This window comes from Gobius niger (assembly GCF_951799975.1).
Source record: "Gobius niger genome assembly, chromosome: 7".
Taxonomy (NCBI): Eukaryota; Metazoa; Chordata; class Actinopteri; order Gobiiformes; family Gobiidae; genus Gobius; species Gobius niger.
In genome coordinates this window covers 27,856,036-27,882,606 of record NC_136858.1, presented here as the reverse complement: position 1 = coordinate 27,882,606, position 26,571 = coordinate 27,856,036, and the positions used below count along the sequence as shown (strand labels likewise).

The 26,571-nt window shown below is 40.4% G+C and overlaps 1 protein-coding gene across 2 annotated transcripts in view; it reads left to right on the top strand.

Moving 5' to 3' along the window:
• arid4b (AT-rich interaction domain 4B) overlaps positions 1–26,571 on the top strand; it is a 63,360-nt gene that overhangs the window by 24,711 nt on the left and 12,078 nt on the right. For both annotated transcript variants that reach the window (XM_079559707.1, XM_079559708.1), the window contains exons 4-14: positions 1,062–1,127; positions 2,765–2,855; positions 4,302–4,381; positions 4,698–4,789; positions 12,207–12,348; positions 16,567–16,646; positions 21,373–21,449; positions 24,138–24,286; positions 25,212–25,284; positions 26,119–26,213; positions 26,300–26,397. In XM_079559707.1, coding sequence (XP_079415833.1) covers positions 1,062–1,127; positions 2,765–2,855; positions 4,302–4,381; positions 4,698–4,789; positions 12,207–12,348; positions 16,567–16,646; positions 21,373–21,449; positions 24,138–24,286; positions 25,212–25,284; positions 26,119–26,213; positions 26,300–26,397 — 1,043 coding nt within the window. The remainder of the gene's footprint in view (positions 1–1,061; positions 1,128–2,764; positions 2,856–4,301; positions 4,382–4,697; positions 4,790–12,206; positions 12,349–16,566; positions 16,647–21,372; positions 21,450–24,137; positions 24,287–25,211; positions 25,285–26,118; positions 26,214–26,299; positions 26,398–26,571) is intronic.

Below are 26,571 nucleotides of genomic sequence, written 5' to 3'. Positions count from 1 at the left end.
GACTCCGTTTCCCCCAAAGCGAAGCAATAAGGAAGCATATGAATATTTGATTCTTAATATCTGCAGACGCATACATTTGTAAAAAGCTGAACAGATTCTGCTCTTTCGGGCCACCGTCTCATCCGCAAACATATTTGTCAGGAAAATATGCGACGGTAGAAGCCTGCGCGTATATTTGAGTCGGCGGAGTTGGGCTGCGTTGCCAGGTCACCGTGCAAATGAAAGCTTACCAGACTCTGATGAGATTATGAGGCACTGTGCGGTTCACTTCTGGAGGCTGCAGATGCTGAAGGGGGAGGGGCGGCAACAATGGAGCAGACAGCGGCTCCTGTAGCGGCCAAACAAGGGTCACGGAGAGGTCTGTGTTTGATATTGCAATATGGTGTAATTACAAATGCAGCAATATGAGCTGAGCGACCTACATGGACTGTACGAAATGGTTTTTTAATGCCAGTATTTGTTTGTTTGAACCTCTTATCTGCACAACGCAAGGGCTAGAATAATACAGATCAGAGATAGAACAGACAATCCCACCAAGGCATTAGATTTCAAAACATGGAGCATTTTTTTATTCTAGGGATCCAGCCCAGTCATTACTGTATATTTATGATGATATAGGATTAATGAGCAAATGTATATGTTTCATTTTTAGACTATGGGGTAGAAATGTGTTAAGGAACTAATGACCAAAACCAAAATGTGGATTGGCGTAACCAGACCTAAACAGAACTTGTTTTAAGTGACAGACCAGGACAAAACTATACAAAGTCTTAATAAGAAACGGCAGTATTTCTAAAATCCTGTCCTGTTTAGTCCAGATTCCCCTTTTTGTTTAGCCCAGGTGTATTTATTCCATTGTTTTTCAGCTCTTAACATTACATGATCAAGAGTTTGTTTGCCACAGATAATAAGATTAGCTATTGTGCTAACAGTACATGCCTTATGTCTCTCAGCCCTATTAGTCCCATCTTCCTATGTTCATTCCTGTTAACTGTGACGTCCCTGTGGGAGATGTTTGTTTATTCTGTGACTGATCGCTCCCGTTGCTTCCTCTTCCTCAGGTGACCTTTAAATCAGATCTGTCCACGGCTGAGGTCCACGATGAAAACATCAAAGGGCCTCTAAAGGTAAGACAGGAACCTGGCTCTACCTGGCTCAGCTGGGACACTGTCGCTGTGCACACATTTAAATAAATTACCCTTAAGAAGCCCCCGGCGTATTGTGTCACCAGCTTTTTTACTGATATAGTTCTAACCTTTAAATTGCATCACATTAGAATAGTCAGTCATTATGAACCCTCAATGAAACGTATGACTAATGTTGGTTTAATGCACTGGGGAGAAATATCATTGGATCACACATTCTGAAACAATTTATGTATTGAATTCCTCTGATAATAAGCACTGCAATCAACACTATTCATGCAAAGTTGAAAAGCATACAAAACACCCAACTTATTTCAAGTTCAGGATAAAGTAAGGCTGTTTTCGATAAGTAAATTCATATGAAAATGAGCCAGTTTTCTTAATAGGATTACACAATATATCGGCAAATATTGCAAGAAGCCAATGATGTTCCATCCGGCTGAGATTTACACTTATTTTTTTGCCAGTGCAGCTTGAAACAAAACCATAAAGTGTGCAGACATTCAGTTTTGGCCATGGTTTTCCTATTACAGTTAGAAGTCTTGTTTAAAGGGACTATACAGAGTTTAAAAATGTTAAAAATATGTATTTTCCTCCCTCTACATGTTTCAGCAATGTCCTAAGGTGTAGAATGAGCTCAGACCTATTCACCACAATTGCCTCTAAAAGCTTAAAGGGATATTTCAGGATTTTTGACATAGGGCCTCATTTCCTAGTTATCCAGAGTGTTGCTGATTTCTCGAGATATTTTTTTTTGTAATTCATGCAGTTCTGATATATGAAGAGTCATGTAGCCTAGCGCATTTCTATGGTATCAGCTAGCCTGCATTAAAAACAGTCTGACCCGCTCCACAGTGCACCTGAGGCAAATCACTTATAACACCAGACTAACCATATAAATATCTGTGTCGATAGAATAATTTTAACCATTTTGCATTTAAAAGACCTTTTATTTGAGCAACATCTGCTTCGTGGTTGTATAAGCTACGCAGCGGCGGAGTGATCTGCTAGAAAATAGTCCCTCAAAATGCGATAATTCATGTGATGCAAGGGCAGTTATATTCCAGAAATTATTCTATCGACACAAACATTTATATCGTTAGTCTGGCGTTGTAAGTGATTTGCATCAGGTGCACTGTGGAGCGGGTCAGACTGTTTTTAATGCAGGCTAGCTGATACCATAGAAATGCACTAGCCTAGCACTAGCCTAGCGCCACGAAACTCTTCAAATATAACAACTGCATGAATTACAAACAAAAATATCTCCAGAAATCAGCAACACTCTGGATAACTAGGAAATGAGGCCCTATGTCAAAAATCCTGAAATATCCCTTTATTATAGAAGGTGCAGTTACACATATGACCCAAGGTGGCAGTAGTGAGTATAAAATGCCCAACTTGCATCTAGCCCCTTTAAATCTTTTGTGACAGTCATCGAACATCATAATATCACACATTTCTCTAGTGTCGCGCTGCGGTGACGTTGAATAAACTGATCCCAACAATTCAGCTCCCTCTACTACCACAACTATGAACTAAACCAATTACTGCACCCTTCTCCTGTAAATTCCAGCGGATTTGTGTTGTACGCTTTTAGCAGCTGTGCCTCTGTGCCGCAGGTGGGACTTGTTGTGGAGGTGAAGAATCAGGACGGAGTTTACCAGGAGGCCACAATCAATAAGCTGACCGATGCCAGTATATACACCGTGGGTAAGTCGATAACGCACGGTGGAAACCTGCCTCTCACTCGCCGCATGTGTCGAGCGCCGGAGCTTTCACAGGTTTTGTTCAGAGTTCGCTCCGACAGAGAGGCCTGTGCTCCCCTTTGGCGAGTGTCAAAGTATGAAGAGGGAAATTTATGTTATGAGGAACACTGTTTTTTTTCTTTCTTTCTCACCTACTATTTGAAATCATCCAATCTCCCCAAAAAACAACATACCAAAACACATGACCTTTCATTTTACTTTGTTACTGACATAAGTTTACAATTTCCTGCCTTCTTACTTATTACCATTGACCTAATTGGCCTTAACCTCTTAACCCCCGCCTTAACCGAGAGCATTTTCTCTAGTTCAGCTTTACCCAAATCCTGTAGGCCAGTGTAACACCTCATTTTTAAAGCTAAAACCTACAAAGCTAAATTGATCTTTTTCCTCACATCATCAGATTTTTTTTCCATCTTTTTTTTGGTGGGCAGTCATCTCATTTTTGTCAATTTTTTTTTATTTTTTTGGTCACTTTTTTCGGTCACTTTTTCGTCAAATTATTCGCATTTTTTTTGTCAAATTTTATCACTTTTTTGTCCATTTTTGGTCACTTTTTCGTTTTATTTTTTCTACATTTTTCGTCAAATTTTTCTCACTTTTTTGTCCATTTTTTGTCCATTTTTTGTCCATTTTTTGTCCATTTTTGTCATTTTTTTCTACATTTTTTGTAAATCTTTTGTCACTTTTTCGTAATTTTTTTCCACTTTTTTCACGTTTTCATCCTTGTTTTCATCTCAGTTTTGTTGCTATTTTCCACACCTTTTCTCCAGAAGCTTTTGGATTGGGGTAAAGCTGGAGAAAATGTGCTCGCTTCAGGTGGGAGTTAAGGGGTTAAACTCCTCCATTGTTATTCTCTGCATTTGTACAATGAATCTTATTGAAGTGACTCTGTGTAGGAGACTCGCTTTGTCTATTTTTATAGCATTTAAAAGTGTTTTAAAATGTTGTGAATCCGGAGGAAGGCGTGTTGGCTGGCTTTTTTGCTTGAGAAGTTTCTTGTGGCCAATACCGCAGCTAGTAATTTGGGTTCTCACTTGTGGTCACACTTCAGACCATATTTGTAGCATTGTACGGCGTGATCCTTGCATGGTAACACAAAGTAATATGCATAAAAATAAGCTCAAGCAAAGCAGTGCCTGAACAAGACGGCAATGCTGGTGCCACTATCTGTTATTGTTCTGTAATTGTATAAAATAAGGAATTAGTAATTACTTTTGAATACTTATCAGTCATCTGTTTTGGGGCTATACTTCTACTTTTTGCTAGACAGTCCACCCAGACTTCCTCTTTGCTTAACTGCTTGAGTCACACATGCTGCAACTACAGTTTTTGTCCTCATCGACTACACACGCTCGTCTAAAGTTGATCTGTTTTGTTTTGTTTCTTTCAGTGTTTGACGACGGTGACGAGAAGACCCTGCGACGCTCCTCTCTGTGCCTGAAAGGAGCGCGCCACTTCGCAGAGAGCGAGGCAAGTACTCCCCCGCTCCTGCTTTTATTTATTGCAAATTGTGTATACTGTCGAGCACAATATTCAATCTTTCACTCCCGTAATTGCCCTTTTGTTGGCACGGGGGCCTTGCAACGTAAATTTATTCTCATCTGTAACTAACAAGATGGTCAAATGTAGAGTGACTCCGCGCTCGCTTCGGTCCGAAAGAGGCCTGTTTATTGATGAAGATCTAGGGAGAGGTTTTCCTTGAGGGGGGAAAAGTCTTTTGTCGTCTAATTTGCCCGTTTGACAAAGTGGCACTGAGTCTCTTTGTTTGTCCGTGTCCTCTCCGCAGACGCTCGATCGGCTTCCCCTGACAAACCCGGAGCACTTCGGCACACCTGTCATCGGCAAGAAGGGCAACCGCGGACGCCGATCCAACCCCATGTGAGTACAGACGCGGACGGAGGCATTTAGGATTCATGGCTTGAGTACATGTTCTGTCATCTCTGTTTGAGGTTGTCGTAGTGTTTTATGTAAAAAGAATATCATTAATACATCTGTATCGGTCTTTCACAATGTTGGTGTGATAAGTTTCCCTTATTTCAGACAGTAAAAGACAGTACAGAGACAAAAACAAAGAAGAGTTAATTCCCTATTTAATTCCCTAACTATTTTAGCTGCAGCTGTCCTGTGGCAGACAAGCAAATCTGGGCCAAACGCCTCTCCGACCATCACTCACTTACACACTCACACACACACACATGCACACACAATCTTGTACTACTATCTTAGTGAGGACACTCATAGACATAATGTATTACCCAGACCTTAACCCTGAACCCTAAGCCCCTAACCCTCTAACGGAGGGATGCACCGATACCACTTTTTCTAAAACCGATACGAGTACGAGTACGAGTACTTGGATTTAAGTACTTGCCGTTACCGAATACCGATACGAGTACAAGGCATTTTCTTCAACATTCCTACTTTTTTCACAGCAGATTGGTTTGTAATTAGTAAATTTACTCATTTACATTTCCTTAAGTAAAGTAGGCGACACATTTAAGAGCAGCTATATTACAATTGTGCTGATGCCATTTATTTATTTTCATTTTCATTCAATCTAATTTTTATTGCACTGTCCATCATAGACAGAAAAGCCCATGTCCAAGAGCTCCCCAATGCCTGTGCTTTATTCATTTATATATTTTTATTTAACATTAGTATTGAGATGTTTCTTAAATGGTCTCTTTTCGTCTTTACTTCAGCTCCGTGTAGATTTTCTCGCGTGTTTTGTAGCAACTTAGCGAGAAGCTACAGCGTTTTCATTGTTTTGCTGCAGCTCATTTTCGCACAATATGGACATGCTGTATCTTTACGTTGGTTTTTCTGAGGACTTTTTAGTCGCTGGGTTAGTTTTTCAGATGAATAAACCCCTGGGCATAAAACGGCGTCAGAATGGCCAAAACTGCTAGCCGCGAGTTAGCAACATTAGCCTGTATGTTGTAAACACTGCAGACTCCACGCTGCAGCACCAACAACATTAAGCTCTGGTTAAATCCAGCACAGACTCTGATTAGAGAGCGCAGTCTGTAACAAAGTCAGCTCTATGTGAATTATTGTATTTCCACTAAAGAATTCTCCAGTTTCTTGCTATTTTCTCTCCTCAGCTGAGAGGTGCGCCTCGTAGGTGCGCTGGCCGCACGTCAAATGGTATCGGTTTCTGGTATCGGGACCTCATGAATGAGTACGAGTTTGAGCACAAGCGTGTGGTATCTAAACCCCAGTTCTGACCCTAACCCTAAAACCACATCTTTACCCTCAAACAGTTCTTGAAATAACCCAAAATGTCCTCACTTTCCAAAAATGTCCTCACTCTGTTGGTTAAAAACCTCAAACTGGTCCTCACAATGTCGTAAGTACAAGAACACACACACCATATTCCTACATAGGTAAAATGGGTGTAAGTGATTGCCCGAGTACTGTACAGAGCCGGAGTTGATCCACAAATGTGGGCAGTTACTGTGGTTAATTTATTGTGGGGCATGGTGTCAGCTATAGACAACAACAATGTGTACCTGACCCAGTCTTCCCACTGCATGGACGAGTCAATGCATGTAGCTGCTTGATACTGCTCTAATAATAAAATGTGCTGTGGACTAACTTCATCATCCCATCCCAAAGCCTAATCCTTAAATCAACAACAAAGATTGATTTAAGACTGTGCCATGTCTAAGTTAGTTCTCTATTTAAGACTAAATTAGGGATACGAAGTGGCAGAATGGTTAATGCTCTTGCCTTCCAGTAAAGTGAGTCAGTGTGGGTTCAACACAATCATTGCTGTGGGGGATAATACTCTTGGGCTGCGCAGTGTGGTGGTTCGCAGATAGTTTGTGCAGCGAAATTGCCAATAAATGCAGGAAAATTAGTGATTGTTGTCGTCTTTCGTTGATGCATGTTGTTAGTTTTTGTGAGCCCCAAAGAAAAATTGCCGTCGAAAGAAAAGAACTTGGTGGATTGAAGGGCTTTGATCTAGATTTGGCATTTGAGTCGAGTTTTTGCTCTGGCTGTGCAGTGCTGCTGAAAGCTTTAGTCGTGTGGTATAGACCTTGCAGTTGGCCCCGGCTTGTATTGAAATGAACCGAAAGCTTGTGATTCACTTAAGGAAGAGGATTTTCTGTACCAGCCCACAGCGATCAGCAGGACACCCCCAGAAAGCTGTCCAAATGAAAGATGTACTCCCTGCATCCTCTTCATAAAGTGCCCTGGAGGCGCAGAGAGAGGAGATCCTGGTCTCCTCCTACAGTCTCCCAATCACTCTGAGCCTCTGTGGGCTGCACACAGGCTGTTTGAGATAGAGCGGCATCAGAGCACGGAAACGGGCCATTTACTCTAACCATGTCTGAAATTATGCTAATGCTGTTGACCGTGAAAGCAGTGTAGCTCATTGTCATGTCATAAAAGCAGTTTCCAAAATGATTCTAAATTGAGTGGGGCTAAATTTAAGTCTAATCCGTAACTAGACCAAGAATGTGCAGTACCACGGCCAATAAAGATAATCCTTTACTTGACCAGCACGAAATGAAAACACGGTGCCAAGCTAGGACTAAAATCACGACTAAACCAGGAATACATGGGGCTTAAAGTTGAAAGCAAAAATACTTATTATTTTATGTTCTAGTCCCAACACAGTCTGATTTAAGGATCTATCTGGACAGTCTACCTATTAGGATCTCTATCAGATTGAACAAATAGCTTGGTTTGTGTTGGTATTGTTATTAGAAATCCATTCTGAAATGAATAACAGATTACAGAAGCTACAGTCTTGGCGTGAAAGCTTTCCAGCGCATCGTTCTTGCGGTCCCCTTCTTAAATGTAGGTGTATTTTGCTGTGATAGGTTTTCTCCTGAGACACTCTCGCCACATGGGATTAGGCGCTGCTGAGGGTTTGGAACGGGCTGTGCCTCGGTGCAGGAAAAAAAAAGACATTGTGTTGCTTACATAATGTTACAGGGCGACACCTGGCTAATGGCACTTACACAAAAGTCAATATTACTCTTCACATTGATGCAATATTGACTCGGAGGCGGCTGAAGGAGTGGAGCGGTTCCTCTGCGCGTACAGGCAGTGTCTTAAGGGCACAGTGAGCGGCGGCAGTTTTAACATAGCCATTCCTTCATGTATTCTGTTCAGAGTAAGAATGGTACGGCTCCATAGAGACTGGATGTTGCTTTTTGGGCATTCTGGCTGGAGGAATTACAGCGCGGTGGGCAGCAAATCCAGCGCCTTGAGTTTAGGATTGCAATTGTCCCACCCACATTGAATCTCAGATGCCAGAAGTAAAAGTCCCACTCAAAACTCCTGAATTCAAATGAACTTCACAACAGAGGCTAATTAGCTTTGTGGCAACAACTGACCATAGCACAAATCGTTTAAAAGAGAAAATATATATACTGGAGAAGGTTTTTATAGCACTTTTTTGCTATGTTGCTTATTTTGAAGTAACCTACAGTTGTCTCCACTTGAACCGAATAAAATAACAGGTACACGTCACTTTTCTGGGCACGTTTCCACATCTGCTGCTTTATTTTGACATTACATCTGTTTGGATGTGACACTGGTTATTTGTTTCGCTGTTTTAATGTTTGGCGCAGCTCTGTGAGGCAGGGCCTGTTGTGACATTAGACGAAGCAATTTGATTTGATTTCTCTGATGGGTTTACTCTGCGCTTGTTAATCTAACCTCTATGGAGCAATACCTGAGGATCTTCCCCTGCAGAAGACAAGTCAGACAGATTGTTAGCCAGGTGACAATAATGGTTTGGTTTCCATTTGTGAATGTTGGATTGTAAAAGCACACTCATTCAGCCTGCCTAATGTGGCCTCTTCAATAAACTTGAATCTGACTTTATTCAAGAAAGACTACGATCAGGAATGAGTGGATCCTATGGAAAAATCTGACATCATGCTGTTCATTGTGCTAAGTTTCTCTCTCCTGCTGTCTTCTTGTATTGTGGCTTACATGCAGTGGCTAAATTGGTTGATCTCATTCTCATTTTGTCTTAATGGAAAAAGGAGCTGTGTGCAGCCTGGACACTCTCAAATCACAAATAAACATGAAAAAAGAAAAATGCGGGATGTCTCTGTGATGATGTCAGCTGTGTGTTGTGTCTTCTTCCTCTTCATTATCAGAAAAAGGAACTACGCCATTTTACTTCCAGTCTTCAGATACGAACAAAACTCGCAGAGAACACGCTAGCTGAGCTTTACAGTACATTAGCCATATCCTGTAGTCATTTGTGTCTTGTTATGCTTGGATTTATGACCGATAAACTACATTACCCCATAAATAGGATATGGACTTAAATGTTTGACAGATTACAGTGGCTCCCGTCTCAGCGACTCCGTCTCGTACCGAGTTGTTTTTTTACAGTGAGTGGCTTCAGTTGTTTATGACTTTGATTCATGCCCTGTTTGTTGTTGTTTTTGTAGTCGCAGCACAAGCGTGTCCGATTTACTCTGCTCACATCGTGGCCGATTTTACTGTGGTCATGTTGCACTAGGTCTGAGAAAAAGACAAAGGTGATTCAAAGCCCTGGAAAACCGTCAAATGTCTTGAAACGCAATGGGCATGTTGAAGAGTACAGAGGGATGACATGGAAGCCAGACAATTAAGATGAAATATTTCTTAAGTCAGTTAGCTGTATTTGTACCTCGATAGGATGTGGTGTGTGTAGCATTTTTTTATTTTTTATCTGCGGTTTTCACACTTGAAGTTCAGTTTACAGGGTTCCGTGGAGCTTTAAAAAGTATTTAAAGTGTTAAAAGAATCATTTTAACTATTTTGCATTTAAAATAACTTATATTTGAGCAGCATCGGTTTGGTGGTTGTATAAGCTACGCAGCGGCGAAGTGATCTTCGAGAAAATAGTCTCTAAAAATGCCCTAATTTATGTGATACAAGGTCAGCTATATTTCAAACATGATTCTATTGACAGACATTTATTTGGTTAGTCTGGCGTTATAAGTGGTTTGCTTCAGGTGCACTGTGAGTCAGACTGTTTTTAATGCAGGCTAGCTGATGCCATAGAAATGCACTAGCCTTGAACTAGCCTAGCGCCACTAAGCTCTTCAAATATAAGAACTGCATGAATTTCTGGAGAAAATATCTCTAGAAATCACTCTGGATAACTAGGAAATGAGGCCCTATGTCAAAAATCCTGAAATATCCCTTTAAGGATGCCCTCCCTCTTGTCGATCCAAAGCGCAGAAAGTCCGTCCTGCGTGGTTTGTGTGAGTGCGGCTGATCGGCTGAACTACCAAAGCAGCATAATAATAATATTTTTTACACGCAGCTCTTGAGATGACGCTACTGATAAGTGCTCACCTTTTTCTGAAAGGAGAACCGAAGTTTAGAAGCCTCTATATACTTTGCCCAGGGGTGATTGTTGCAGAAAAGTCTAAAACTCTTCTTTAGGAGCTGATATCACAAACGTAGCTCTAAGCAAACTCCAAGCAAATTATTGTTTTTGTTCCCTTTGCATTTCACGTGCTACCGGCACATGCTTTGGTCCAACATAAACAAACGACACTATGTGATGATGTCATCAAGCCGCACACTTGGTTTGCTTGGGCAGGTGTGAGGGCTGGCCAGCAGGGGGCAGGTGAGCCAGGGATGTGTCTAATACAGGATTAGTTTAGAAACTGTAGCATATTTAATATACAATTTGGACTTTTTTTAACTGTTCAAAGTAAGTATGTAGGTATATATAGTTTTTATTTAAAAAGGACACCAATATTTGTTTGAATCATTGTGATTTCAATTATTACTAAAATGACTGTGATTATTATTTTTTCTATAATCGAGCAGTACTATATTTGATTGAACTGGTCATTAGGCCTTCAGCTAAATTTAGGGGAAAATTAAAAAAAAGGTAATTCTTCTGTTCGATGGAATGTTTGCAAATCTTATGTACACATTTTTGCGGTTTTGGCATTAAAAAGCATTACATTGTAGATGTGTTGCTACCTGTGTAAACTGTGGTTCAATACACCAAGAAAAAATACATTAAATGTGATAGCACACTTTTTATACCTCATCTCCAACCATAAGAAGAAATGCTAGACTCTAAAAATGACACATAATTGATAACAAACTGGCCACATAAGCTTCAAATTTAACCCAAAATGCCGCCAGGATGTAAAGTATGGCAGTGAATCTCTGCTATTAAATTACTACTGGATGACTGGTCGGTAGTGCCTTGTGTTATGTCAGTCAGGCTGCACACAGGAGCCTTCAACAACGCAGTGATCCTAATGAGAGCTGCTCATGACGGGGCAGGCCTCTGGTGCTGACTCTCTCTCCGATGAGGACAGAGCAGGAGGTTTTCAGGCACATATTTAGGTCAGTAGGATACGTCTTTGCATGTTAAGCTACGAAGCTGCCAATTGCTTTGAGATGATGGTCCACAGTGTGTAGTTTTGCATATGCAAGCTTTTCTACATGAAACTGCATGATGGGTCTAATAATGAAGGCATGGAGTTCAATTAGATAAGATGCAGATGATAAGTTTAAAGGCACAGTCGGCTTTACTGTAAGTTTCACCACATTTAAAGGCCGGATTATTATTATTTGACCGGATCCTGGGCACAAAGGCTCTCTAAGGAAATGAAGTTCCTTAATCGGAACAATAATCTGCAGAGTGTTGCTCTCAGGTCATTATGGACACATTTATTTTAATAACAGGTCATTGTATTTATTGCCCCACATTGTTCAGCTGCAGATCTGAGCCCTTTGCATTCAGATAAACACTGCTCTATTTGACATGTCCCGGACACTGGCCCCCTGGTGGTCAAAGATGTAACTGTTTCCTAAAATTACATCCATAAGCGCAGTTCAAAATGTGGTTGTAGTCGGGAGTTTTCAGACAGTTTTCCCGTTACTCTTGGTTTCTGTTTTATATCTAGTACTCGATCTAGCCACTAGATTAGTCAGGACTTTTAATTTATTTTATTTCTAGTTCAAACCTGGTTAAGTACTGGGCTAGACCTTCTCAGATATACATTTTTCTTTTCCCTTTACTGGCTTACACTCCATAAATGTATATAATTTATTTATATTGTAGAGAGTATGCAGATGATGTCACGGCATGGCAGCAGACGCCAAATGAGTGCCAGTGTTTGAGTTGTGAAATGGGATATTTGTTTTGACAATGGGTCTTCAACAATGAATGATAATTATTCAAGTGCATGCTCTTCATAAAGAGGTGTTGATTGCTGTGAAACATTTTTGAACCACAGCATTTACCTAGCATGATATTCCCGTCTAAATAATCCGTTAATCTCAATCATCTCCATTTCAGCCAAGAGGAGGAGCTGTCTTCATCCTCCAGCGAAGAGGAGGACAGCAACCAGCGACCGAACGAGGATCTGTTTGGGAAGGTGGTTTGTGTTGAGGGCGTCGCTACGGGAGACAAGAGGCGGACCACGTGGTACCCAGCGCTGGTGAGCTCACTTAAGCTTTGTTACATTACTGCATTCAAACATGCCCCTCTGCTGCTGCTGCTGCTTTACACTCGATGCTTTGTGCCATTACATCTGAAGAACGGCTTATGTAACAGCAGTACCAGGCAGCCCACTGTTATGGCATGCTCTTACTGTGAAATACAATGTGCAGGGATTGTTATGGGGAAATAAATCTTTCAAGAGAACTTTACCACGACAGGGGCTGCACAATTACTCGCAATCAAATCATAATGGCAATGGCTCCAATTATTTTTTTGTGAAAGGATGCCATCAGAAAGCTAAACTAATAAACTAAATCTGTCTTTTTATGGATTTATCTTATGTAAAAACTCTGATTAGTTTCACATTAATCTGAAATGTTAATGCTTTTAAAGTCAATAAGGGTGCCCTGAGAACTGTATCTTTTTTATGCAGTAAATATTTAATTGAAATACTAACCTATGAAGTCACTACTGTGCGAGGTTTTTTGGTGAGGTTTTAAACAGACTATATGACACTCAAATATGTATTTGTTGTGAGAATGCTGTGGTCAAACGGGTCACTGAATAATTAGTAGCAGTGGTGACGTTCAATGGAAACCGCATTTCCTCATGAATTTGAAAACCTGTAAGTTTGCATTCACACCGATGCGAGACGTGGCCAGTGCCTTTGCAGAGGTTTACGAGTGTGTTCTTCACCACTTCAGTTGTTAGATTTAATTTCTGTCATCGCAGTGTCCTCAAAAGGAAAAGCACTTCACACCTAACGTGTTAAATATTCTGCTGCTTACAAGAGTCTTTCCGAGTGGCTAGTACCCCACCCTCCGCTGTCATGTACTGTCAGCGTGCACAGCGGCAGTGACAGGCTCTGTTTGTTTATGTAAGTATAACATGCTGAAGTTGGATCCAGTGCAGAGGAACTGTCTCTTTAACGTGTAGCCAGCGTGACCCCGCCTCCCTCTGGCTTGTTTATTCTTGGCTGCCCATGCATCGAGCTCGCTGCCGCCTCCTTGCGACGTGTCGGGGGAAGTGCAGGACACGCAGGTCTGTCAGTGTTTACAGTGTGACTGAGGATGAGGCAAAAAGGGTGGAGCAGTGTGCGGAGGGATGCAGCCGAACACGGGGAGGAACGGGGCATAACCTGGCATCGAAATTGTTTACTTTTTTCTTGCTAAAACTTTAATTTCTACACTGAAATAGAAGCTAAGCAGTCCCGGTGAGTGTCTCATGCAGCCTCAAGTCTTATCCATGAATGCAGGACTGATACAGGAAATGAAGTCATCTTGAAGACATGTTTTGCTATTTTATCTTTGAAATTCACATGATTTTAGCCCTTCAATGCAATGCAAATGTAAACCAATTTAGTGTAAACATAATTCCTTTTTTAAATACCGTATACCTCACCATTTATATAGTGTTGTCTTTACCCTACTTATTGTTTCTCATTTTATCCTAATTTTTAAGATGGGACTTTATTGATCTCACAATGGAGAAATTCACTTGTTACATCAGTGCTCAAGAACACAAGTAGTAGTAGTTTATTTGGTCAGTTAATTCCTTTAAACGTTATACAAACATTTCCAATTCTTTGTGTACAACATGACCGAAAGGGTTTAGGCTGAAGTGAAAACTTATTACGCCTAACCCAGTTTACAGACAAAACACAAACATTAATAATGAACAATATCAAGTGTCAAACAGAAGAGAAATAAGCATGTATCTGGAGTTAGTAACATAAATTTCAATATTCCAACAAATATGTATACATGCATTTAGTTGAAACTAAATCATGTCATTATCATTTTTTATTTATTTATTTATTTATGTTTTTTTTTTTTTTTTTTCTTACTTTATTCATCCTAAGCTTATATATTCTTGAATTTTAGTAGCTTTAAACAACTTTTTGAAAGCTTTGACTGTTTGGGACAGTTTTAACTGATCTTCCAGGTCGTTCCACAGATTAACACCTCTTACAGAAATACATCGACTCTTTTTATTCTTTTTAGCTTTTGCTTTTTTGAAAATAGCAGTTCCTCGGAGGTTATACTGACTTTTCCTGTGTTCAAAAAGCTCCTGGATGGGAGGAGGTAGAAGATTATTATATGCTTCGTACACTATTACTAATGTATTTAGATCAACAAGATCATGGATTTTCAGTAGGCTCAGCTCTACAAAGATAGGGTTCGTTGGTGCATAGAAATCTGCTTTAGTGATATTTCTTATTGCCTTTTTTTGGAGTAGGAAAATAGGATGAGTATTGGATTTATAATTGTTTCTCCAGGCCATAATTTAGGTAAGGAAGTATGAGGGAGTTATACAGTAATAGAAGAGATTTTTTATCGAGTACAGTTTTCAGTTTGCCAATTACAGCAATGGTTTTTGCTAATTTTGTTTTTAATATACTTATATGCGATTTCCATTCAAGTCTACCATCAATGGTAACTCCTAAAAATGTATTTGCATGAACTCGTTCAATTTCTGTATCATTTATATTTAGAGTTGTATGATCACTAATTTTTCTATTTCCAAAGATAATATGTTTTGTTTTACTTAGATTCATTGAGAGTTTGAGACAACAAATGGGCCACAGAAGATCTATTTGAACCAAAATAGTTCATGCTTTGGCTTTACATATTTTAGATGGTGTATTTGATCTTGAGTTGACAAAAGGGCCACGGTATTCTTTGAGTTACAGTAGCTTTGGTTCCCAAATCATCTTACAAAGAGGGAATTAGAGTGTAGATATAGGTTGGAGATATGTTATAAGAGCACTGGACAAATATAGATTTTGTATGCTCGCTATCTTAGGTTGGCTGCCACTGTTTGGATATATTAATACTTGTTTGTGCAACATGTAAACATTACAAAAGTTACTCAGTGATTGCCAGAAAAGATAGAGCCACTTACAATTTTCTCATAAGCATTTCAGAAGCTACTGTGAGCACAAGCTTAAACTTACAGATCAGCAGCTGAGCATATGCTGAAGCCGCCGTGAATCGCAGGCAGATGTACTAGTTTCACACATGTAAGGAGCAGACGGGATCATACATTCTGGCAGTGGGGTTTTGAAACGGGGCTCGCTGCTGCCTCCTGGCCGCAGAGCTCTGTCATTGCACCGGCTCCCTCTGTTGTGGTCCTCGTTCCTGTAAACAGCAGTGGCACATGCTGTGAGTGGGCAGGGTATGGCAGCTATACACTTGTCTGCTCCTCGCGCTCAATCTGGGTGTCTCTCTTTCATAGACGGAGCAATTTGTAATTCGTCAACATGGCTTTTTTTGTTTTGTTTGAATGAAAACATCCTTAGTCACACCGACTGCTAACTACGTGCACAGTTTTGATTCACGATTCAATAATTTAGACAATGAAGCGTATAGTTGCTGTTTTCCGTATGCCCCTTTCCGAAGCTACACATTCGTCTCCTTTTGTGTTTATGGATGAAGTAATTCACAATATCCGACCACTATTAACCCCTTTAACTCCCACCTGAACCGAGCACATTTTCTCCAGTTTGGCTTTACCCCAATCCAAAAGCTTCTGGAAAAAAGCTGTGAAAAAGCAACAAAACTGAGACGAAAACAATGATGGAAATGTGACAAAAAAGTGAGAAAACATTGCCAAAAAAGTGACGAAAAATGGATGAAAAAGTGGCAAAAATGTCACAAAAATGCCACAAGAAATTGACAAAAAATGGACAAAAAAATACCAAAATGTGACAAAAAATGTGATAAAAAATTGACCAAAAAACGACCCAAAAATAACAGAAATGTGACAAAATGTGACAAAAAAAATCACAAAAATGTGATTAAAATTTGACCAAAAAATGACAAAAAAGTTACAAAAATGAGCTGAATACCCACAAAAATATGATGAAAAAAAATCTGATAACGTGAGGAAAAAGATCCTCTCTGTTCCGGCGGGAGTTAAGAGGTTAAAAGCATTTCCAAAAAAAACAAAACATGCATACATTAAAACAAAAAAAGCCACTGGAACGCTGCTTGAGTTCATAATTGCTACTTGCGGAATTGATCATAATATGAACTGATTTAAAATGTTTAAAATTTGCTTCCACGCTGGACATTATACGTCCTCTATCCCCTCTTGTTTTGCTTTTGTCTTTGCTCTCATTACTTTGGACTTTGGTTGAAAAATTGTCTGCATTTCATTGACTGAAACTTGTACTACGCCTTGTCTGACCTCTGCCGGTGTTTGTGTTGCCTAGGTGATCTCCCCGGATTGCCACGACGACGTCACACTGAAGAAGGACAACGTGTTTGTCCGATCGTTCAAGGATGGAAAATTGTGAGTGATTGATCATTTCACCAAATGTTGCACTGGACAGCTGATGATTAACAATCAGAAATGTGTTTGACATTTTATGCTCAATTAGTTCTTACCATTTATTATTTTTGGCAATGACTTTGACGGTGAGGCTTGTACTGCATTTAATCAAGGTCATGTTTTTTTATTCCTTAAACACATTCACATTCTTCTTTGTACACATTTGGCTGGGTTATGCAGTGTTTTCTAAAGTGTGTCTGTATAGGCTCTCAATCGCACAGGAGTTGTCCATCTTCAATGAAGGTTCTTGAGTCATCTTCTGTAGTTGAAGTGTAGGACGTTTCGCCTCATCCAAAAGGCTTAGTCACTAAAGTTTTAGCTCAGCCTGCGGACTAGATATAGACCACTGGGAGGGGTTTAGCTTGACTAAGTCCCTCCCCTCTATTAACAGCTACTCTCACCGGTAAACATCTTTGTAGTTCTAAGTCTCAACAACCCAACTCACACCTGAGTTTCAGTCCGAACGGTCCTACTCTCAGTCTGACTACTGCCAATTACCTGCCTATTGATCTGTCCCGGGCTGAGTTTAGAACTACAAAGATCTTGTGCACAGGAGAGACGTTAATGGAGAGGAGGGATTTAGCTAAGTGAAACAAAGCCTTTTGCATGAGAGGCGGAACGTCCCACACTTCAACTACAGAGTACAGGCGATGACTCAAGGACCTTCATTGAAGATTTTCCTTAAGTGAAGCAAATATTGGCGCATTACTTATATTAAAGGGACTATATAGAGTTTAAAAATGTTAAAATAATGTATTCCCCTCACCACAAAATCCTGCACTGTCACTCAAAAAGCTGTTAATTTGGGTCCGAATTTCCATCATGCTCGAGCTTAATATAGAAGCTGCAGTTACACGTATGACCTAAGATGGCAGTAGTGAGTATAAAATGGCAAACTTGCATCTAGTCCCTTTACGGTTTCTTATTGCCAGGCCTTTGGTGATATTCCATGACATGTTTCAGCCATTTCTGTCACATTCCTCTGAAGATATGACACAAAAATACAGATATAAGAACCTTTATATTAATACTATCAACTGACCTAATAAATCTAATTGGGTTAAGCTACTTAAATCAAATCAGTGAAAAGACACACTTTTAAAAGCGGCGAATCTCTCAGACAACCTTGATAATCTTAGACCTGTAGTGTCCATGCAGTATTAAGTAACATGCCAGGGTAAATTTGTCTATCTTCCTTTTATAACATTTGAAGTGAGCATCACAGGCGGCTTGCTAAAATTCCGAAAAGCTTGTGGTGTTAAATCGTTACAAGTGATCCCTGGCTGTTTCTCTATGGGCTGTGAGATATTGGTGGAGTTTGTCCCCTGAGCCTGCTCCCGGCATTTAAACTGCAGCGGTGGATTGTTTTGTCTGTGGTACAGTAAAAGCAGGAATAGGAGTTGTCAGGAGCGCTCTGCTGCTGCCTCTGTGTTACTCTTCACACTGGAGATATGTCTATGTAGCTGGGAATATAGAGAGTATTTCTGTACAGTTCACTGTAAATACCACACCTGTCTGTTCGAGCTGTCGTTTCAAAAGGATTTCAGTTGTAGCACAAGTTGGATAGCCTGATTAGTCCAGAATGATTCCCCCTCTATATTTTTTTATACACTGGGATATCAGTCTTGGCCCCACGCCCTTAGTCGGTGCTCGAGCAAACTCAAATGGTTCCGTGCAATCAGATTTGTTTATTTGTGGTCACGTGTTGTTCGTGAGCAGCATCACTGTTGGGACACGCAAGTCCCCCAATAACAAGGTATGGATGGTGCTATTTGCATTTTGGATAAGCAGAAAAAAAATTATGTTTTGGCTTTGGTGTATCTGACGGGTGGCAATATCACGTTTGTCCTTTTTTTTTTGGATCAGTATTATCGGAAAAATGTTAACTGTATTTTCCAGACTATAAGTCGCTCCAAAGTATAATGGTGCATTCATGTGAACTGGGGTGCTTGTTTTCCCGAGATGTGACAACATTGTCCCCAGTTGGTTTGTGCTCATGTGGTTTTTATGTGGGGAAAGTGGGGTTTTAGATGTCATCAAATAAAAACTCTTTTATCATTGATTAGCGCTTAGCTTAGCTAATCATGTGTCATTAGCATCTCAAAAGCTAAAAGGTTAGTTTGTTAGTTTAAAAAAAAAATGGCACGTGAATTTTTGCTAATCTTGGTGACATGTATTTCACTTGCAATTTTGTTACTACTAGGATGACGACAGCTAACACTCAACTCAAAAATGTATCAGTGTTGAAAAGCTCACATTAGACGATAAAACACAAAATCAGCTGATTTCTGCTGTCAGGTGCGGAAGTCGGGAAGCTTGTTTTGACCAGAGTTCCCCAGTCGTTTTCCCCATTTGAGCGACTATAGTTGAACGCACTATAATTCGCACCAGCCAAAAAATGCATAATGAAGAAGAAAAAAACACAAGTCGATCCGGAGTATAAGTTGCACCACCCACTACCTGGGCCTGGAGGTGTAGCTGCACCATTGACAAGCCTCTCCCGGCATCACGTTGTTCAAGCACCCATTTGCGAACTCGTTCCTTCAGCTGTGCTTTCACCCTGCGATTCACTTTTTTTTTTTGGTTTCCTTCATTGCTATAAGAGTAGCCAGTCCCTCACAAGTTTCTCGCTCACTCCAAACTTTCTTTCTGCTGCTCGATTACCGTTTTTTACATTTTGGTGGTACAGGAGTAGCAGATACCGGTACACAAGCCAACCAAACTATGAAAAAAAGTGTGACTTATAGTCCGGAAAATACGGTAATTAATATGTAGAGCGTGGATCACGGTGTTGCTCTGTGAATGTGTTTAAGCTGTTCTCAATTTGAACAAAAAACTGGAGTGAAATATCCCCAAACGAACCTGGTTTCAATCATGACTAAATTATGTGCAAACCTAAACTAAACCAGGACGAGCCCCAAGTTGATACAATGTAGAACTTAAGCACAGCTGATATTGTACATTTTAAGAATAGACATAGACTAGTACAAACTCAGAGTACAAGCAGAAGAAAAATTCAATAAGAAAAGCCCAAATGCCACCAGTGGTACGCCGTCTGTATTTTAGCATTCTTCCATTAGAGAAAAGGTCATAGATACTCGACTCGAGCAACAAAGAACAAATTCCTGGACTTTATTAGCTTTTCGACTGTTGATGCAGGATATGTTCAGCAGCATTTGAGGCAGAAAGTCAGCTGGTGAGCGACTGTGATGTTCTCAACGTCAGAAAATATTGTGATCATCAAGAACAAAGCCGTGTCTTGTGATCTCGGTGCCAAAACATATTAAACAAACACATGCATTCACGGGCACAGTGCCATCTTCCTTTTAACAACTCTACTTCTTCTTTTCTTTTCTTCCTGCTTTTATCTTTCATGTCAGACCATCCATGTTTGTTGTTTCTGTGTAATTTCAACTCGACACTCCCTGCTCGGCACCAGGGGTCAGCGTGTTCACTCCGCTTTGTTCGGCGCTAACCATTCAGTCTTTCCATTTTTGAAAACAATGGGTTCGAAAAACATCGGTAGAAGCAAAAGCAAAGCAAGGTCGAATACAGAAAGGGACACCGCGGCTCTCAGGAAGTAGCTCCTTAGACAACATTAAAGTCCACATTTGAGTTTGGGAGCCTTTTGAGGGACACCAATTAGGCTTTTCCATTTTAGTCACTGGGAGATGGTAAGGTAGAAGCAGGAAAAGTGGGCAGGTGGGCCATATCATTTGGGTAATTGTGTGTGACCAAAGATGTTTTTCCTATTTGTGGTGGTTATTCTTGGTCCAAAGAAGGAACAATGGTGAAATAGTGAGCAGTGGATGAAAGGGGATGAACAGTTTCTTATGTACAGTGTATTTCTGTTGCTTTGTTTGCTTTAAATATGAATCATAGTTGTACTAAAGCGTCATTATCAGAATACACAATGAATCACAGGCTACAACAACACTACAACAACCACAGACCCATTCCTCTGCTCCCAGTCATTATTGTGCTGCTTGTGAATATTCAGTAAAAAACTGTAGGTCTGTGATAAAGTACATTCTTTGTCCATGAAACGGAAAGGTACAACCTAAGTGTATAATTTAACCTCTTAACCCCCACCTGAACTGAGTACTTTTTCTCCAGTTTGGCTTTACCAAAATCTAAAAGCATAATAAAAGCATAAAAATGGCTACAACAAAAAAGCAACAACATAGTAGCAAAATAGCAATGAAAAAAACAAAAACAATGATTAAACAACAAAAAAGCCACAAAAAGTGACAAAAACATGGAAAAAAAAAATAGAATGACAAAAAAGTGGCAAAAACACAACAAAAACACAACAAAAAAGCAACAAAAAAGCAATGAAAATCAACAAAAGTGACAAAAAAGCGACGAAAACACGACAAAATGCTTCAAAATATGTGGAGAAAAAAAAACACATGACAACAAAGTTATGATCACTTTTGTGAGTCTTAGCTTTCAAATGAGGCGCTACACTGTTGCTTTCCGATCTAGAAGCTTTTAGATTTGGGTAGAGCCGGACTGGAGAAAATGTGCTCGGTTCGGCAAGAGATTAAAAAGAGCACTTTCAGAACCACAATTCTCCATAATAACATAGTATTAAATGGTGGTACTTCGTGAATCCTGCTGCTGCTGCTGCTTGATGTTTCCGCAGAGCATAACAGTGTTAATGTCATTTTTCTTTGTGTTACAGTGCTATGGTGTTACGTAAAGATTTGAAGGAGATCGACCCAGATTCTCCCCCAAAAGCCGATGCCACACTCAAACCAGGTGAGTTTTTTTTTTACACATAATTAAAAAAAAAGGGATAAAAGAAGAGAAAGTGCAGGAGCAGTGTCTTACAGAGCTATGGCACAAAGTTTTCCCCCTGACTTCTGTGGGTTGGTCGAGGCGCCTGACACGCGAGGCAAAAAAAATCCTCCGTGTGGGTTGCAGCAAAGCAGAAAGTAAAAAGACAAGTTTTGTTTTGTTCCTGGTTCTCGCTGCGTTGGAGAGCTCCTGTCACTTCTGACTCTATTTTTGTTTGAAGTCCTCACCGGCTGCTTTTTTTATTTTATTTTTTTATTCCTCCACAAAAAACCGTGACCCAATTTTTTTGCTCTTGAGTTTCCATAATTGCGTTCAGGAAAGTACATTGCGTTTTCCTTTCTTGGAGCGCACAGGTGGTCCGTGCACACGCCGCGGTGACATTATCGCTGTTACAAAAGCATCAACAATGAGCATCTCCCGAAGTGGCGAGGTGTCACTTTCAACACCTGTGACTCCGTGGGGCTTTGAGCTCCACTGCGTCACGGCTTTGTCAGTCTTTTCATGTGCGGCTTCGTAATAGTCATTATATGCATTTTGGGACTAGGATTTGGGATAAAGTGAAGACCGTGCTGGCTTTTAGTCATCATATACGCTGTGAAACTTGGATAAAAAAAAGTTTAATACAAAGGTTAATTGGCTTGTTGGAATAAGTAAGAACTGAAGAAACCTCCACAGTAGTCAAACAAATGGGTATTGTCTAATTATAGGTGAATAATTAGAGCATATCCATTTGTGTAGCAAGTCCATTTAGTCTGGCTTTTGTAAAACGTCTTATTCAAACAGAGGTGCTGGAAATTGCCAGACTACATTAATTAAGAGTATTTTACTGCAGGAGGTAACGCCACCCCCTGAACTTAATCTAAAATTGATTTTGCATAATACAGGATACGGCCAAAAGCATCATCTTCTTTTTTTTTTCCCTTTTTCATTTTAACCATCTTATTATGTGATATCCTAATCAAAAACATTGACTGGTGTTTATTCGCGCATCTTTCATTCATCCTACATATTTACCGTATTTTCTGGACGATAAGTGGCTCTGGAATATAAGATGCACCAGCCAAAAAATGTGTAATGAAGAAAAAAACATGTGTATTAGCCCGTGATTAGCTTTGTTTTCTTCATTGTGGTAAGAGAAACCTCCCATGTCTCACTCACTCCAAACTTTCTTTCTGCTGCTCGATTAGCCTGCAGTGCCCTCTAGTGGCTTGTGGAATTATATATTTGAATAAAAAAAAAAAAGCATTTTAGTCACTTCGGAGTATAGTACGCACTGAAGTCTGTCTGTCTGAACGACTCAAAACGCCAGTCCACACTCTGTTAACATCCTACAGAGAAAACCAAATTGTTCTCTGTTTGAACCACTTCCTTAAAGGGGCTAGATGCAAGTTAGCCAGTTTATACTCACTACTGCCACCTCAGGTCATACGTGTAACTGCAGCTTCTATATTAAGCTCGTGCATGACGGCACTTCGGACCCGAATTAACACCTTTTTGAGTGACAGTGCAGGATTTTAGAGGCAGTTGTGGTGAACAGGCTCATTCTACACATTAGGACATGGCTGGAACATGTAGGGGGAGGAAAATACATATTTTTAACATTTTTAAACTCTGTATAGTCCCTTTGACCTCTCAACCCCCACATGAACCGGCACATTTCCTCCAGTTTGGCATTACCCAAATCTAAAAGCAAAAACAGTGGCAAAAGAGCGACATTAATATGCCAGGAATAACAACAGAATATAAAAAGCAACAAAAACACGACTAAAGAGTGATGAAAAAGCAACCAAAAAGTGACAGAAACCTGACAAACGCAACAAAATAGCCCCATAAAGTGACACAAATTAGATGAGAAAGTTACGAAAACACTTCAAGACAACAAAAAAGCAACACAAAAAGCAATTAAAAAAGAGGAGAACGCAACAAAAGCACTTCCAAAATATGACAAAAACGTGCTGGAAAAGCAACAATAACACGACAAAAAAAGCGACAAAAGCACGACTAAAAACTGAAAAAAAAAAAAGAAAAAAAAAAAACAAAGTCACGAAAGAGCGACAAAAATGTGACAGAAATACTATGAGAAAGTGACCAAAATGCTTGAAAATTGCGACCATAAAGCAGCAATAACGCAACAAAAAAGTTACGATCAGCTTTGTAGGTCTTAGCTTTCAAATGAGGCATTACTCTAAGGCTGTAAGCTCTAGTCCAGAAGCTTTCAGATTTGGGTAAAGTCGGTTGGTTAAGACGGTGGGAAAGAGATTTGTGCGCCCTCTGCTGGTGTTTTGTATTACTACATTTCACAACATCTGGGGGTGTTTTTCTCTGCATTCACATTACTTCAAGTTACACAAGTGCTGTATTGCATCCATAAACATTCAATATTTGCATTCGTGTATAATCTTCTTATAATCCTGTGTCTGTTTAGATTAAACTCCTCTCCGACACTTTTCAAATTGTCAACATCTGCCTCAGTCTCATCCCTCTTTGTTCAGGGATTAACTCGCGTCTTGTCGATTGTTTGAAGCGACTCGGCACCTGGCTGTAATCTTTGTGCGAGTTGAGCCTCCTGTCAGGCTGCGATGACGGGCTCAGAATATTCCCGAACTTAACGTTGCCTCTGTGGGTTTTTTTTTTCTTTTTTTTTATCAGCTCTCGATGCGGCGCTGGAGTTTCTGCTGCAGCTGGTGGTGCCGAGCGGCTGGAAGACCGAGGTGAAGGAGGAGAGCTCGAGCAGCGAGGAAGATGGCGACGAGGAGGAGGAAGAGCAGGAGCAAGACGCCAATGGAGAGGAGGAGGAGGTACGATTTGGAGCTGTGCGGTTAAACGGACTTTAATCAGATTGTGATTAAGAGGGCAGTGCATCTCAGCCGGCGCAGGCTTTAGGTCCACAGCCAATTCTGTGTGTGATATCGTTTAGGGTTAAAGGGATGTTTCAGGATTTTTGACATAGGGCCTCATTTCCTAGTTATCCAGAGTGTTGCTGATTTCTGGAGATATTTTTTTTTGTAATTCATGTACTTCTTATTTTTTAAGAGTTTCGTGGCACTAGGCTAATGCAAGGCTAGCGCATTTCTACGGTATCAGCTAGCCTGCATTAAAAACAGTCTGACCCGCTCCACAGTGCACCTGAGGAAAATTACTTATAACGCCAGACTACCGATATAAATCTGTGTCGATGGAGTAATTTGAACCATTTTGCATTTAAAATACCTCATATTTGAGCAGCATCAGCTTCGTGGTTGTATAAGCTACGCAGCGGCGGAGTGATCTGCTAGAAAATGGTCCCTCAAAATCATTCATGTGATGCAAGGTTCAGTTATATTCCAAAAAATATTCTTTCGACACAGACGTTTATATGGTTAGTCTGGCGTTATAAGTGATTTGGCTCAGGTGCACTGTGGAGCGGCTGATACCTTTAGAAATGCGCTAGCCTAGCACTAGCCTAGCGCCACGAAACTCTTCAAATACAAGAAAAAAATATCTCCTGAAATCAGCAGCTCTCTGGATAACTAGGAAATGAGGCCCTATGTCAAAAATCCTGAAACCCCCCTTTAACAGCTTGTATCTTACATGTATATTTGGGATACTTGTTGTGCTCGAAAGAACAAAGGGGGCACATGGTAAAACAAAAGTTCGGGTAGCCACTGTAAGATGCGGTACTGTACTGTCGAAGGAACCACATAAACCAGTTTTTAACTCTGGGCCCTGTTTTGATGTGAACAGGAAGAGGTGGAGCCCTTCCCAGAGGAGAGAGACAACTTTCTGCAGCAGCTTTACAAGTTCATGGAGGACAGAGGTGAGCTGCCGTCATGGGGCTGATTCAACAGTCCAACACGTTACACCAAACAGAGGTGTCCTGTTTTTGAGAATGTTTTTAGAGCAGCCCCAAGCAATTTTGTTCGGCCCTCGACTCTCGTTCCATCATTTTTATAATTTCTTCCCATTTGCCCCGCGCCGAATTGTGCAGCGGCGCATCAGAGGGACCGTCCCCTGCCACAGTGGGCTCAAATTTCTATATTTCTTTGTTTCTTTTTGTTTAGTTTTGTTTACTACATTCAAAAGTGCCTTTAAAATACTTACAACAAACTGGTAAATCAATGCAGTTGGAATTGAATCAGTGTTATTTTGTCTAGATTATTTAATTGTATTTATTTTACACTATTTACAATTACCATCAACGTGGTTCCAGATATGATTTAGTGCATTTTGCAATAGGAGAAAGTTGAGCAGGATTAAAGGAATAAGCCACCATAGAGGAGAGGAGGAGAGGTGTGTGTAAAGTTGCGGCCCTCTGACTCAATTCAGAAAACTCATGTGGCCCCATGTAAAAATTAATTCCCCGCGCCTGTTTTAAAGAGACAAAACATCTTCAATTCAAAACGTGCTCTCAACAGTGTTTTATACAATACTGTCTGCATTACACATCCACTCCCCCGGCACACTGTTGCGATAAGCTCCCACTATCAACACAAATGACCTAAGGCAGACGAGAATAGGTTCTCAAAAGGTCCGTATTGTGTGACTGTCCAGATAAATGGTTAATGGTCCCATTACTATAGAACGTTATCAACATTTGAATGATGTGTTTATATTTTCCGCTGTCGTCTCACTCTGCCTGTCGCCTCCTCAGGGACTCCCATCAACAAGCGTCCCGTTCTGGGCTACAGGAACCTCAACCTGTTCAAGCTCTACAGACTGGTGCAGAAACTCGGCGGCTTCGACAACGTAAGTCCGCTCCTCAGCCCTTTAGTCCGGTCTCATGATTCTGGATTTCAGGATATCAAAGTGTTCTTCCTGTGATGTTTGCTCAGATCGAAAGCGGCGCTGTTTGGAAGCAAGTCTACCAGGATCTGGGAATCCCCATACTCAACTCGGCTGCCGGCTACAATGTCAAGTGTGCTTACCGCAAGTACGTGCTCGCTTGATTCTTTGCGTTTTCAGGACAGTTTGGAAACTGATTGAACGGGAATTTCTTGTGCTCTGTTGATTTGCAAAGTTTCACAAATCAGTGATTGAGATTAGAGTGTGTCAAAATTGAGATTTATTCTGACACATGCCATTAGATTTGCAATTTTATTTTCTA